At 43.3% G+C, this 15873-nt stretch overlaps 1 protein-coding gene across 1 annotated transcript in view; it reads right to left on the bottom strand.

Moving 5' to 3' along the window:
• Positions 1-2365: 2365 nt before the first annotated feature.
• The window catches only part of LOC111958991 (myotubularin-related protein 11-like), a 30162-nt gene continuing 16654 nt past the window's right edge, over positions 2366-15873 (bottom strand). The window contains 13 exon segments of the mRNA XM_070437360.1: positions 2366-4701; positions 5043-5369; positions 5692-5910; positions 6225-6395; positions 6568-6740; positions 8068-8138; positions 8624-8702; positions 10279-10403; positions 10771-10813; positions 10816-10858; positions 11394-11481; positions 11709-11856; positions 13639-13723. Coding sequence (XP_070293461.1) covers positions 4279-4701; positions 5043-5369; positions 5692-5910; positions 6225-6395; positions 6568-6740; positions 8068-8138; positions 8624-8702; positions 10279-10403; positions 10771-10813; positions 10816-10858; positions 11394-11481; positions 11709-11856; positions 13639-13723 — 1995 coding nt within the window. The 3' untranslated portion in view covers positions 2366-4278.

Here is a 15873-nt window from a genome sequence, read left to right on the forward strand (position 1 = left end):
CTGTGGCCAGGATGACCGGTATCTTCCACAGCTGCAGGAGGCTGCCGGATACCCAGACTGTCGGCGTCCGCCTGCCACCAGCACGCTGCTTTTCTCTCAGGGTGTGCTCCCCTTGCCTTTCTCGTAACAGACTAACCCACAAGGCAGCAGGGCTGTGGTTGATGGCTGCCAGGATGTGTTCACACAGAGGTGGGCCTGTACAGATGCATCACTGGGGCCCACTGCTGCTCTGAGATCCCCTGCCGGTTAGCCTGGAGTTTCAAGACAACCAGTTAACTGGGAGGAGGTCAGAGACCTGGCAGTGTGGTGCCGGGACAACAACCTCTCCCTCAATGTCAGCAAGACAAAGTAGCTGATCGTAGACTACAGGAAAAGGAGGGCAAAGCACGCCCCCATTCACATCGACAGGGCTGGTTGGAGCGGATTGAGTGCTTCATGTTCCTTGGTGTCTACATCACTAAGATGCCTACYTATTACCTTGACTAACCCGTACCCCTGCACATTGACTCGGTATCGGTACACCTTGTGTATATATCCTAATTATTGTTATTTTGTTACTATTTTTCTTTTAGTTTATTTAGCKTAACTCATTGTTGGTTAAGGGTTTCGTAAGTAAGTATTTCACGGTAATGTCTACACCTGTTGTATAATTTGGTTGCCAGAGGATCAGTTCACTAGCAGGGGTGTCCTTCTGCCTGTAGACATGGCCGACACAGACAGACACAGACACAGTAAAAGCAAGACTGCTTCCCCAATCAAAAGCCCTGGATTAACACAGAGGTATGGGCTAAAATAAAGGACAGAGCTACCGCACACAGAGCTATCACAGTCAACCCAGAGGCGATGACTAAGGACACAAACGTGTACAAGAAGTCCCACTACGACCTCTGCAGAGTCATCAAACAGGCAAAAGGACAATATAGGAACAAGGTGGAATCCTAATACACCGGCTCTGCCGCTCAATGCATGTGGCAGGGGCTACAGTCCATTACAAAGGTAGACCTAGCCGTGATCTATCCAATGGTGCCTCTACCAGACGGGTGTTCTCAGAGCATGCGCAGACCAGCTGGCAGGCATCTTCATGTTCAACCTCTCCAGTCTGTAATCCCCACTTCTCAAACTGAACAACATCATTCCTGTTTCCAAGAACTCTGAGGTTAACTTCCACAATGACTAATGCTCTGTAGCACTAACATCTGTAATCATGAAGTGCTTTGAAAGGCTGGTCATGGCACACATCACCTCCATCATCCCAGACACCCTAGACCCACTCCAATTTGCATACCGCCCAGACAGATCTACAGACAATGCAATCTCAATTGCACTTGTAGGTGAAAAATTCATGACCGTGCTTGATTTTCCAGAATCCAGACTGACCACCTTGATGTATTGAGACAGAAAACATAGCGCTAACAAATAAGACARGTGTAAGCAGAATATAGGCTGAGCTCAGTTAAATGGAAAGAGCTGGATAAACAGAGTTAAACATTGGACTGCAGTAAAAACACAATTTAGGCAGAATCCATAAGAATGTACAGACTGGGTCAACATGAAGTTAATCACCAGACATGTAAAACAGAACGTAAGCAGAAAATGTAACAAGGAACCCATGGTTATACTAATCAAGGATCATTAGAAAAGCACTTATACTGGGAACATACACTGCTCAAAAAAATAAGGGGAACACTTAAACAACACAATGTAACTCCAAGTCAATCACACTTCTGTGAAATCAAACTGTCCACTTAGGACGCAACACTGATTGACAATAAATTTCACATGCTGTTGTGCAAATGGAATAGACAAKAGGTGGAAATTATAGGCAATTAGCAAGACACCCCCAATAAAGGAGTGGTTCTGCAGGTGGTGACCACAGACCACTTCTCAGTTCCTATGCTTCCTGGCTGATGTTTTGGTCACTTTTGAATGCTGGCGGTGCTTTCACTCTAGTGGTAGCATGAGACGGAGTCTACAACCCACACAAGTGGCTCAGGTAGTGCAGCTCATCCAGGATGGCACATCAATGCGAGCTGTGGCAAGAAGGTTTGCTGTGTCTGTCAGCGTAGTGTCCAGAGCATGGAGGCGCTACCAGGAGACAGGCCAGTACATCAGGAGACGTGGAGGAGGCCGTAGGAGGGCAACAACCCAGCAGCAGGACCGCTACCTCCGCCTTTGTGCAAGGAGGAGCACTGCCAGAGCCCTGCAAAATGACCTCCAGCACCTCCACCTTATTCCATTATCTACTGTATATTACTTTCATTGCATTGTTGGAAAGAGCTCTCAAGGTAAGAATTTAACTGTACTGTTTTCCACCTGTTGTATCCTGTGCACGTGGCGAATAAACTTTGAAACTTGAAAGCAACGATTTTATGAACTTATAATAGTTTATTAATCAGGATCCTAACATGCTGATACAAAAAATATGTACATCTGGCAAATCATTGTGTCATTCGTACCAAAACATTTAAATATATAATGGTGTATAGACATAGGAAGTGGGGTTGCATGCTGAAAGGGACTTTTCATTTTCTCTTTGTATAGTCAATGCCATTAGGGAATGTGATGACCTTGTTTTTTCCATGGAAGACGAGACCAAAAGTACTGGCATCAAATCCAAAAACTCAAACAACCTGATATTCAGTAACTGATATCAGTGTGCTGTGATATTCAACAATGAATATTTACAGCCATTGAATAATTCAAAATGCTCTCGTACTGAGGCACAGGAATGACTGTAGGTAAAACAGACCAATGTAAGTCACATACATTACCACCTTCAGCCTTTATATTTCATAAACATAATGAGACATTTCAGTGWGAAATACATTGTATGCCAGCCAGAAACCTTTTCATCCTATGTTACACAATACAAGTACTTCTCTGCATGGAAATGCTAGTTTTGTATAAACATACACTATATGGAAATCATGCCAATGTATTTGCTGCTTAATATCCACATCATGCAAACAACAACGATCTGTCTGGACTGAGTGGCCCAGTCCCAATACCTCACTGGGCTTTGAATGAAATGACGCATTTAGAAGTCCTTGACCTGAATGCTAGCTGAATACGAAACTAGCAGTCAGGACAAGTAATGAAGAAATACACTATTGAAAAAAAAAGTTGCTTACCTTAAAGCTACATCTAGAAGTACCAAATAAAAGTAAACTATAAATATGAACCATCAGAACGTATAGTTTGCACAATGACAACATAAGGGGGAAAAACTAATCTTGGTCACGATCACTTAAAAATGTATCGTTACAATTTCTGAAATTCATACGCAACCAAAGTTGGTCAATAATACTTAMAACTCTCAATAGAGATGCACAGACCATAGAAATAATAGCACTTTTACCTCAATCATGRACACTTACAGCAATATTAACTGACCATGGCCATATTCTGAAAAACAGGTTTATGATACAGAGTCATACAACTCAGCTTATGCCTCTCATTGTTCACTACTAGCATGCATGCAAGTYTAAAGATATGGGAACAGCACCAAAATAGCTCCAGTGCCCAAATTTGCTGGACAAAATGCCTGGAGTTAAAACTGCATGTTTTTTGTGACGCCAATGTCTCTCCCTAGTGTTTACTTGGTGAACAGCTCTATGTATTTTTCCTCTCAAGGCTGAGTTGGTTTTGGAATTGGAGGTTATAGTCACTCAAAAGGACTAAGAGACCGAGTCAGGACAACAGTCCTATTATAGCCGTCTGGTCAAGAATGAAGGTTGTCACTCAAATCATGATTCTAAAGACAGCTGATGTCTTATCAATAGAAGTATTTGATTCCATATTTCAGCCAACAGCTCATTATTTGTGCCCTTATGTCATTAGCTTATCAATCATCATCAGCCCTTATTCATTTTGGGAATTAGCTTGCTGCTTTTAGAAACACCAATACGTTCTCAGGGAATGCAGACCAGAACCTTCAGTTTGGGTGTCATATTCAGTAAAACAGACAATTTGTTACAAGTTAAACAATCTTTCAGAAACATTTCAAATACTATTTGTGCTTTGCACTGCTCAATGCATTATTACTGCAGTTTAGACTCTCATCCCTGCTCAGTACATGACTCTCCTCGTCTTTTTATTGCCTCAAAGCCACTCAAACAGGCCTTGACAGGAAAATCACATCTGGTTCCACCCAGAGATCAGGTGTCAGGGAAGGAAATAGAGTCTTGGAGYGTGTGTATAGGTGATCTCATTCTAGAGTTCAGAGCCAGGGGGAACAGTTTGTACCATTTGTGCTAACTGACAGGTGACACCCAGAGCTCAGGAACCCAGTGAAGGACCGTTGCTCTTGGGCAGCTTGGCATTATTATTGGGCGCGYGTAAGTAACGCTGGTCTGGACGGGACTCTGAAGAGGATGGGTGGCCAAATAGGAATGTGTGCTTGCTGCTGTCTCTGTGGCCAGGTRTAGAACGAGCTGGAGGAACCCTGGATTGGAGGTTCGAGATAGGGGGCGTGGTTCTGGAGGCAACCGGCCCAGGGGGTCTGGAGGCTGGGAAGAGGAAGGTGCTATTGTTGGTGTTCTGGTTGAGGTTGGAGTCTGTCCGACGGGTCTCCTGTGTCTTTGCTGGGACTGTYTTAGTGGGGCTGGAGGCCAGCGTCAGCTTGTCTCTGAGCTGCTGGACCTCCCAGGCTAGCTGTTCCACTGGGTGCTGGGTGGACAGGGAGATGGGGTGGGAGAAAGCCTGAGGACACAACATGGCCAGGGTTTCTGTTAGTTTATAACACCATCATGACTACAGCCATCCATGAGCAACTAATTGTAGTTTCTGATGTGACCAGCAAAAATTAGAAGCTTGTCCAGTACAACGTTGCACTATTCAGTTTAATAAAAATATGAATTTCAACTTCTTACTACCTTTTTTATGCAATACCTCTAGTTGAAATCCTTTTTCAGTTACCGAGTTCAAAGTTKATTTTGATCACCCACCCACATACCAGTAGAGTAGGCTATTATAAACATCCCCATGTTTACAGTGTTTTAGGCTCTGTATAGTAGTGAGAATGATAATCCTTCCCTATATACCTGAGCATGAAGAGCCCCGCGGAGGTAGCAGTCCCTCCACACACCTACGCAGGGCCCCAGGAGCAGGGGCAGCAGAGGCTCGTATGAGTCCAGGGGCCCCTGGAGACCGGATGTGGTGGTGGTGTGGCCCTGAGGGAGCTCTGTGAGGGCCCAGGCCTTCAGAAGCCTCTCCAGGCCCGGCAGGTTCTCTGAGGAGGACCCCCCTCTCCGGTGGCTCTTCCGGTAGACGCCTGAGCCCCCTCCGCTGCGCCAGGGCAGGAGGTTAGCAGAGCAGGAGAAGGAGCCCCTGGAGAGCAGGAACACAGAGCCTGGTGCGCTGTCACTCAGCTGAGAGAGGGATGGAGAGAAGAGAGATTAATATGTTTGAATATCCCTTTTGTGCCTCAAGCATATTGCAATACTGAGACCTACCACACGGAGATGCAGTGGGCCTGTGTTCATCCCTCATCATGGTCGTTAATATTTAGTAAGTGTATTTATGTGTGTGTGAGCGGGGTGGCTTTTGTAAGACAGGAGCTCATTGAAATAGCATTTGAATTACTAAGTACCCTAACATGAATGATCAAATGCACGATTTGCATTTATATAGTGCTTTTCACACTCCTTGCGCCTGACTGTATCCCCCATAATATCATCCTCTCCCTCCTACCCTGTGTGCCTCGGGGTGGGTGTTGAGGTTGCCATTGAGTAGGGGCTGTGGCAGGGTGAGCGGCGGCACTGGCTGGGTGAAATGTTCCCGTCTCTGGCTGCTGTACTGCAGAGCCCAGTCCCACACAGGGGGCAGAGGGGGGTCTGAGGGGTCCGGGAAGGAGCCCCTGGGTACCAGGTCTCTCCAGCCGTTCACTGGAGTGTAACTCTGGGATAGGTTCTGGGAGAGAGAGGAAGGGATGGAGGAAGAAGAGGTGAGAGAACAGTGATTCGTCTGATTCAATCTGAGCTCATTCAAAAGTTATCGTTGAAGACAATATGAGCTGATGCATGTGTGGGATTAAAAATGACGTGGACTCGCCTCGCAAATCAACCGCTTTAATCTAAGATGGTTTATAGAATTTACGACTGTCAAACTTTGATACAGGTATTTCCAACATTTTCCATGTTAGCCTACAGTAGCATACCTACAGTGCATCTTATCTAGTACTACAGCTTCAGCATTAGCAGTGGTGTTGCTGAACATTGGCCTACCTGTGAACGTTTGCACCTCTCCCTGTGGCAGTTGGCCAGGAAGCTGCTGAAGAGGGGCAGGTGGAAGCTGTCATGGAGGGCCAGCAGGAAGTCCGCTGTCAGCTGGAAGCGGCACGGGTACTGGACCCACAGCTGCCACACACAGTCCAGGAAGAGCAGGAACACTGGCGCCTAGTGGGGAGAAAAACACAGGGTTATTAAGAAAGATGGGAGAAAGATCCCCAAAGACATATGACTGGCATTAAACACTGTGTCCTAATGCAAATAGTTTCCTTTCCTTGCCTTTTCCCCCCATGACCACTGACAGGTGAGTTTACTGATAGGTGGCAGCTTATCCTCTCACCTCTTCCTTATCGCTGTCCCTGTGGTAGTTGATGCGGCTGAGGAAGCGGTGTCCAGCCATCACCCACTCCTTCTGCACCAGACCCTGGAAGCCCACCCTGGTCCTGCAGTGGGGGTCACACATCACCTGGACCAGACTGGACACCACACAGGTCATGTCCCGGTCCTCCGCCTCTGCYRACAACAGGAGGAAATAGACCATCAATAATCAATTATAATTGAATACAGTAACAGTATGCATATTCAAGYCTCAGAGGATAAGAGACGTGTCCTTGAGTTTATCATCTACCCCAAACACACACAAAATAAAAGATTTGAGAAGGGTAATGCCTTGTATTAAAAGAACAACACAACATGACAATCCAAATGCCACAGTCTCACATCAGCCCTTTCATTCTGACAAAAAGTGCCCCCCTCTGTGGACTTGAATAGAACTTCTCCCGAATCCCCACATCTGGTTGGCAGGTTTTTTCTAACCACAGGCAGTAGGGAGTGTTGGCTGGGCCTGTCTGAAAATGCCATTGGGTCATTTCTCCAGTCATTWACTTGTGTTTAGGACACAGTCAGCTCTGTGGTTTTAGGGGGGTGATATACAACCCTCTTCTCCAAAAAGCCCACTTGAAACTGGCCAGGCAACACAACTCATACGGAGGAGGGAAAATCACAGAGCAGTAGCAGCCATTGTTCATGTGACACAGARTTCTGTTGACATTTCAGTCTGTGGTAGCTACCTTAGGCATCAACAGACTAGGACTGACTCTCACAGACCAATTATATGTGTCAGTACATYGAGTCATGTAATAATAATGTATGAACATAGTTGTATTTAGTCAAGAACGTCTGTAGCTTTGCCATAAGACTGTTCTCCCCATAATAGACCGTAATATTACACTTATCTCTCCAAGGCCGTGGTCTCCAGCCTGGGTGCCAGACTATTTATGTTCAACATCGCTAGTTCGCTACATCCTTGCCTTGTGTGGCAAGACAACCACAAGCTGGCTAAAACAGAAACAGACAGACTGGCACCCATTTTGAACTTCCAACACAKTACAGTAAACTTCCACAACTAAGTGAGCCAGTCATCATGACAATATAGTACACTATCATAACACAATCTCATCAGACACAATAGACTACCACCTGCTGTATTAGCTGTGGTGTAAAGTACTTAAGTAAAAATACTTTTAAGTACTACTTAAGTAGTTTTTGGGGGTACATTTAAAACCAAATACTTTTCAACTTTTACTCAAGTAGTATTTTACTGGGTGACTTTTACTTTTACTTGAGTCATTTCCTTTTAAGGTGTCTTTACTTTTACTCAAGTTGGAAAATTGGGTACTTTTTCCACCACTGTGTATTGGTGTCCAAGTAGAGTAGTGCTTCTACAGTAGGAGTCTCCTTCAGGGTAAGCCCTAACGCCGCTTTAATGAGGGACGCAGCGTGAATAATAAATGAACGGATTGAATATTCGGTGCTGCTTGGCCCTCGTCATGTGACTCACCTTGCAGCACCACYGTCAGGTGACCTCCGCGGAGCAGGCAGGCCACCTCAGCAGCTTTCCTCAGACAYCACCTGGGGAGGGAMCAGAGCAGCATGCTAATCAGGCTAATGCTATGCTACTAGCACAGTTCTAGCTCGTTTCAGCACATAGACGCTTCAACATCCARGTGTGTAAGCCTGTAAAAAWGCTATGCACTAGGTCTTGGTCTACTGTGTAGGAATAGCAGGCTCACACACGTGTTGAATATATGAGAGCTACATTCAACATCCATGTGTGTGGGACTATTATAGCCTCATGCTAAAGGTATGTTCTGTAACAGTATGTTYGAGCATTCCAAATCTGCTTACATCTAATGTAACACAGTAAAGCCACATATTCAGCCAGGGATAGGCTAATGTGCTATAATGGTACATTCATACTACATCAACATTGCGCTACAGGCTATTCACTATCATTGCTAGGTAGACATAAACAAATCGACCAAATCAATGTAGGCCCAGCACATTTATTACAGATGATTTATTGCTTTGATGAGAAGCCAATCAGGACCTCTCACCTGGTGTAGTCCAGCCAATGGGTGCTCTCCAGCGTAGACAGCCATTTGTCATCTGGCACAGACACAGATGTGGAAATGTCTGTGGACCAACACAGAAGACAAAGAAACCTTGTTCATGTTTTTGTCGAAGGAGCCTTATTGTACATAAATTAGAGTGGGGATTTGACAAGTTTTAAGATATACTATTGCACCTGAAATCTTTAAATAAGATCCATAGCTCTACATATCAAATTAGTTTGGTTGTAAATAAATATCTTCTGAAAACATATTGTTTTAGTCTTAAAAAAAGATTTCACAATTGTTAAGGTAGTTGAAGTATGACATGATGAGTGAGGCCCATAGATTTGTGTGGTTGTTGTCGATCCACAATAAACCAAAKAATGTGAGCATTGTGTTGGCAATGTGTGAGCCATGGGAGTCAGTGACCTGTGGTGTGCCCTGCCCTGTCCCTGTGAACTCCACATCAGCACAACAGAGAGGGTGTTGTCTAGGAAACTAGTTGTCTCCTAGTCTAGGAAACAGTCTCTCAAAGATTTTTTGACATCTCACAGCATTAGAGGAAGAAGCGTCAGGAAGAACACGCCACCATCACATGGTGCTCACATATCGTAAAATATGAGTAGTGTACGCCAGGSATGGAAAAAGTACCCAATTTTCATACTTGTAAAGTAAAGATACCTTCAAAGAAAATGGCTCCAGTAAAAGTGAAAGTCCCCCAGTAAAATACTACTTGAGTAAAAGTCTAAAAGCATTTGGTTTGAAATGTACTTAAGGTATCAAAGGTAAAATTATACATTATACATTAAACATTTCTTATATTAAGCAAACCAGACAACATAATTAKAWTTTTTATTTACGGATAGCTAGGGATTTGCGTTTAGTGAGTCTGCCAGATCAGAGGCAGTAGAGATGACCAGGGATGTTCTCTTGATAAGTGCGAGAATTAGACAATTTTCCTGTCCTCTTAAGCATTCAAAATGTAATGAGTACTTTTGGGTGTCAGGGAAAATGTAAGGAGTAAAAAGTACATTCTTTTATTTAGGAATGTAGTGGAGTAAAAGTAAAAGTTGTCAAAAATATAAATAGTAACTACTTAAGTAGTCCTTTAAAGTATTTTTACTTAAGTACTTTACACCACTGGTGTACACTTATACATTGATTTATTGGGGATTTTGTCTTGAATCCAAATCCGTAATTTCAGGAGGTAAATTGGTGTCTGGGGTCTTGTCATCTGGATGTGATCTCTACTAGCCTACCATCTCTGTCTCAGTAGCATTGTAATGGGAAGCACATGGAAATAGATTAACACCACTTTATGTCCTCTATAAAATCTGCATGCCCACTGTCCCTCAGGGCGAGTGCTCCTCCATAGATGCAGCGTAAAATCTGTGCTAAAGCAAATTCATTTGTCAACAAATAAAAAAGACGGCACGGGAGAGGCAAGGGGAGGGCTTGCCAATGAAACTGGCAACCCCACTCAAATGTCACTGGTTACAGGCTATCATGTGAAACGGAAACAGAATATACTCCTATGTTTAAATGCACTGTAGCAACATTTTGACCAACATCTTATCCAATGTGGGTCTTTGTTAGATACATTAAAACACGGACTAATACACTTGACTTTCCAAAAGGTGCAGAAGGTTTGTACTGACCTCCCAGACACAGAGCCCGTAGGCGGGTGTGTGCCAGCTGTATGTCTGTAGGTGAAGGCATCTCGTCTCCCAGCTCCACCACRACACATAGAGACTGGCCCCCAAACAGGATCAACTCCAGGTTCCTACAGTAACACCCCACAGGACAGACAGACAGGGAGCCCTTAGCATTATTCTCTGTGATTAGACATGTCACATTCCATTACTTTGTAACCATAGCCCAGGGCTAGTAAACGGTCTTTGCCCCAGGCTAAGCGCTGTCTCAGACATGCACAAGTAATAGCATTTCACAAAAGCCTGCTAACCTGTCATCTCACCGAATGGCCGGTAAACATGTACATGATTACAGGTTAGTTTTGACTTAAACATTCTGCTGTGAAGCAATAGCCTTTGCCATAAAAGCAAATCAACAAACAGTATGACTATGTTTAATCTCTCTCCTATCTTCCTCTGTCTCTCTCTCACACAACACACACAAACATGCACACACACCTGATGTCATCCTTCTCATGGTAGATGTTGTTCTGGAAGCTGGCATCCGTAGCAGGTCACTGCCCCGAGGATGTCGCCAACAACAGCGCTGGACGACAACAGTCACACAGATTTAGAACACAACGTGGTCTCAATAAGTAATGGTTTTTGGATATGTTCTGAAATCCCTGGATGAGTTCTTAGTGACCAGGCATGAGATTTTAAACTGAGTTTCTGACCTGACTGATATTGAGGGTCATATGATGAATGGTAAAGTTCTACTTACAGGAATGACTGATATTGATGAGTGGTAAAATTCTACTTACAGGAATGACTGATATTGGTGAGTGGTAGAGTTCTACTTACAGGAATGACTGATATTGATGAGTGGTAAAGTTCTACTACAGGAATGACTGATATTTGGTGAGTGGTAAAGTTCTATTACAGGAATGACTGATATTGGTGAGTGGTAAAGTTTACTTACAGGAATGACTGATAGTTGGTGAGTGGTAAAGTTCTACTTACAGGAATGACTGATATTGGTGAGTGGTAAAGTTCTACTTACAGGAATGACTGATATTGGTGAGTGTAAAGTTCTACTTACAGGAATGACTGATATTGGTGAGTGGTAAAGTTCTACTTACAGGAATGCGTCCCTCGTTGAAGTGGGCAAAGGTCTTCTTCAGCTCAGTGTCTAGAACTTTCTGAGGGACCACGTTGAACTTGGGCAGACTGACATGAAATAGGATAAAATGACATTAACCATTGCAAGTTTAATGGGCATTTGGGTTAGGACACTGACTTTACACCAGGTGCACAGTGTGCGCAGGCTTCTGTTCCAACCCAACACTAACAGGACCAGAGTGGGAAACTATATAATATATTTTATATTTTCCACTAATGAAGTTCCAAACAGGTTAACCACCAGGAAAGTTTCAGATGGTGTGTGTATAGGCTACCTGGTGGACATCTCAAAGCGGTCATTGACAGAGCTGACCCTCCAGCCACAGGCCCCGGTCCTCTCCAGCTCCTGCTCCCAGTCCGAAGAACTATCAAACCAGTTCATGTGGGAGTCACGCCTACGGTTGCTCAAGAACTGCTTCATCTCTGGGGGGAAGAGAGAGGSGGTGGTGGAGAGATTTAGCTTTCCTTGAGAAAAGCCACACTGAAACATTGGTTATGCTGATTTGATGTMTATCACCATTAATTWAAAAAYTTATATCACACTTAAAGCTGCATTATGTAACTTTTTAGGCAACCTGACCAAATTCACATGGAAATGTGTGTTATAGATCTGTCATTCTCATTAAAAGCAAGTCTAACAAACGGTATATCTGTTTTATGTATGCTATTTCTATGGTGTCCGATCTTAAGTTTAGTTTTTGTGTCTTTTACTTTCGGTTTTGTACACCAGCTTCAAACAGCTGAAAATACTATATTTTTGCTTATGGAAAATATATTTCACAGCGGTTTACATGGTACAATATTTTCTACACTATACTTGCTTGTTTTGTCAGTACTGGCAGCMTCATTAAAWACTACCCGCAAAACACCAGTCTCAACGTTAACAGTGAAGAGGCGACTCAGGGATGCTTGCCTTCTAGGCAGAGTTCCTCTGTCCAGTGTCTGTGTTCTTTTGTTCATCTTAATCTTTTKTTTTTATTGGCTAGTCTGAGATATGGCTTTTTCTTTGCAACTCGGCCCTAGAAGGCCAGCATCCCGGAGTCTCCTCTTCACTGTTGACGTTGAGACTGGTGATTTGCGGGTACTATTTAATGGAGCTGCCAGTTGAGGACTTGTGAGGCGTCTGTTTCTCAAACTAGACACTCTAATGTACTTGTCCTCTTTCTCACTTGTGCACCGGGGTCTCCCACTCTCTTTTTTTGGTGAGCCATTTTCCGCTGTTCTTGAAGGCCAGTGTCACAGCGTTGTACGAGATTTCAGTTTCTTGGCAATTCTCGCATGGAATAGCCATCTCATTCGCAGACAAGAATAGACTGCGAGTTTCAGAAGAAAGTTCTTTGTTTCTGGCCATTTTGAGCCTGTAATCGAACCACAAATGCTGATACTCCAATACTCAACTAGTCTAAAGAAGGCCAGTTTATTGCTTCTTTATAGTTTTCAGCTGTGCTAACATAATTGCAAGGGTTTTCTAATGATCAATTAGCCTTTTAAAGTGATGAACTTGGTTAGCTAACATAACGTGCACATTGGAACACAGGAGTGATGGTTGCTGATAATGGGCCTCTGTACATCTATGGTAGATATTCCATTAAAAAATCTGCCGTTTCCAGTACATAGTCATTTACAACATGAACAATGTCTACACTGTATTTCTGATCAATTTGATGTTATTTTAATGGACAAAAATTAGCTTTCTTTCAAAAGCAAGGACATTTCTAAGTGCCCAAACTTTTGAACGGTAGTGTATATTATATTATTAAATAATATTTTATTGACATAAAGGTCCAAACTTTATACCATTTAATACAAAAAAATACAGTATACAGTTTCTACATTGTCTCTGTCTAACAACCCCTCTAATGCTTTCAATATGTGAAAGCTTCAGTGCACTTATTAAAAACAGTATGTTCTTTATTTTGGGAGGGGGGGGGGGGTCTCTTGAGAGCCAAAGAGAATACCTGTAAGCTTGAGATCTTATCAAGCGCTGCATGCACAATGCAATGATTTCCAGCCTCATAACCTTTAAGACAAAACAGATGTGTGTGTGTGTGTGTATTTGTTTGTGTGTGGATGTATGAATGACTCATAATGAAACGATTCCAAGTATTCGTATGACCTTTAAAATACTTTAGTTCTTTGTACTCAGAATGTACTCTCGTCAATGTGACTATTTTAATAAAGTATTCCAGCGTGCGTGTGACTCACCAACACTCCCCAGAGCTGCATTCTGGAAGGAGAGGACAGTCCCTGGCTTCAGAGGCTGGTAGGTCTTGGCAATGGTGTACGTTATCTGAGGAGGAGGAACAAGACTCAGTCTGCTGATCAGCATGACAAAGTGCATCAGCTTTGAACATGGAGGGAGACCCTGTATGCATGATCACAATGACCTACAAGACACATCCGTTTCTCTACTCACAGGGTACATGCTGCATAATAGCCATTTGAAACTCAAATCACAACCGTCTGAAGTAAACCTTCGAATAAGGAGACGCTGGGCATGCTACATGGTAATTATTATATAGGTGCTAAATATGCTTTGAATGTAATTTTGTAATTAATCACAAGGACTCAGTATACTAAAATATACACACACTTGCTGACAGAATACAGTGAATTTGGAAAGTATTCAGACCCCTTGACTTTTCCACATTTTGTTACGTTACAGGTTTATTRTAAAATTGATTAAATTAAATGTTTTCCTCATCAATCTACACACACTACCCCATAATAAAAGGCAAATGTATATATAAACAACTAAATAAAAACGTATTTACATAAGTATTCAGACCCTTTGCTATGAGACTCGAAGTTGAGCTCAGGTGCATCAGGTTTCTATTGATCATCCTCGAGATGTTTCTACCACTTCATTGGAATCCACCTGTGGTAAATTCAATTGATTGGACAWGATTTGGAAAGGCACACACCTGTCTATATAAGGTCCCACAGTTGACAGTGCATGTCAGAGAAAAAACCAAGCCATGAGGTCGAAGGAGTTGCCCGAGGAGCTCRGAGACAGGATTGTGTCGAGGCACAGATCTGGGGAAGGGTACCAAAATATTTCTGCAGCATTGAAGGTCCCCAAGAACACAGTGGCCTCCATCATTCTTAAATGGAAAAAGTTTGGAACCACCAAGACTCTTCATAGAGCTGGCCGCCCGGCCAAACTGAGCAATCGGGAGAGAAGGGCCTTGGTGAGGGATGTGACCAAGAAGCCGATGATCACTCTGACAGAGCTCCAGAGTTCCTCTGTGGAGATGAGAGAACCTTCCAGAAGGAAAACCATCTCTGCAGCACTCAACCAATCAGGCCTTTATGGTAGAGTGGCCAGACGGAAGCCACTCCTCAGTAAAAGGCACATGACAGCCCCTTGGAGTTTGCCAAAAGGCACCTAAAGACTCTCAGACCATAAGACAGAAGATTCTCTGCTCTGATTAAACTAAGATAAAACTCTTTGGTCTAAATGCCAAGCGTCACATCTGGATGAAACCTGGCACCATCCCTACGGTGAAGCATGGTGGTGGCAGCATCATGCTGTGGAGATGTTTTTCAGCGGCAGGGACTGGGAGACTTGTCAGGATTGAGGGAAAGGTGAATGGAGCAAAGTATAGAGAGAMATCCTTGATGAAAACCTGCTCCAGATTGGGGTGTTAAGGTGACCATATTACTGCCACACATATTACTGCCACCGTTTAGTCACGGGAATTGMGTTTCTCCAAGCTCTGATGCTCCCAAACTTGCTAACTGCCTGGTACTCAGCACTCGATTGTCCCTCTAARTACTTTGACATCAATGTAAATGTAATCGAAAATCTAATCAAASACTTCATGAGCGCCCATGAGCTTATGTTTATGCAATTGCATGAGAAAACAGGGTGATGGCCTCTATTAAAAAGAGGAGGATCCCATCAGCTTTCTATAGGCTAGGCCTACTATATTTATTTCTCAACTTTCCTAATATGAAGCACATTGCTTCTCTTTACAACAGGAGTATAGCCTACCTAACTGGCATGAAAATTAACTGTGGGAAAAGCTGCTCCCTTCACTATTTAAATGCATAGATTACATTTATTTTTTCCRCTGACACTGTTTTGAGACAGGTGCAGGATAATGGTCCATTCTAAATCAAAACAAATTTCACACATATATGTAAAGACAAGATTAAAATCAAGAATAGTCTGATGGGTGACAATATTAGCCAATAATATCACTTGTGAATTATATATTATCACTTGTGAATGATGCCCAGCTTAAGGCAAGTGTAACGTGTGCACTGAGAGTCGGGAAGCAAGTTCAGGGAATGAGTGTTTTAATAAATAAACATAACATACTCCAAAACACGAACAATGCACAGACATGAAACTGAAACAGAAACAAAGACGCCTGGGGATGGAACCAAAGGGAAGGTAATCAGGAAAGTGATGGAGTCAAGGTGAGTCTGACG

This window comes from Salvelinus sp. IW2-2015, linkage group LG35 (assembly GCF_002910315.2).
Source record: "Salvelinus sp. IW2-2015 linkage group LG35, ASM291031v2, whole genome shotgun sequence".
Taxonomy (NCBI): domain Eukaryota; kingdom Metazoa; phylum Chordata; class Actinopteri; order Salmoniformes; family Salmonidae; genus Salvelinus; species Salvelinus sp. IW2-2015.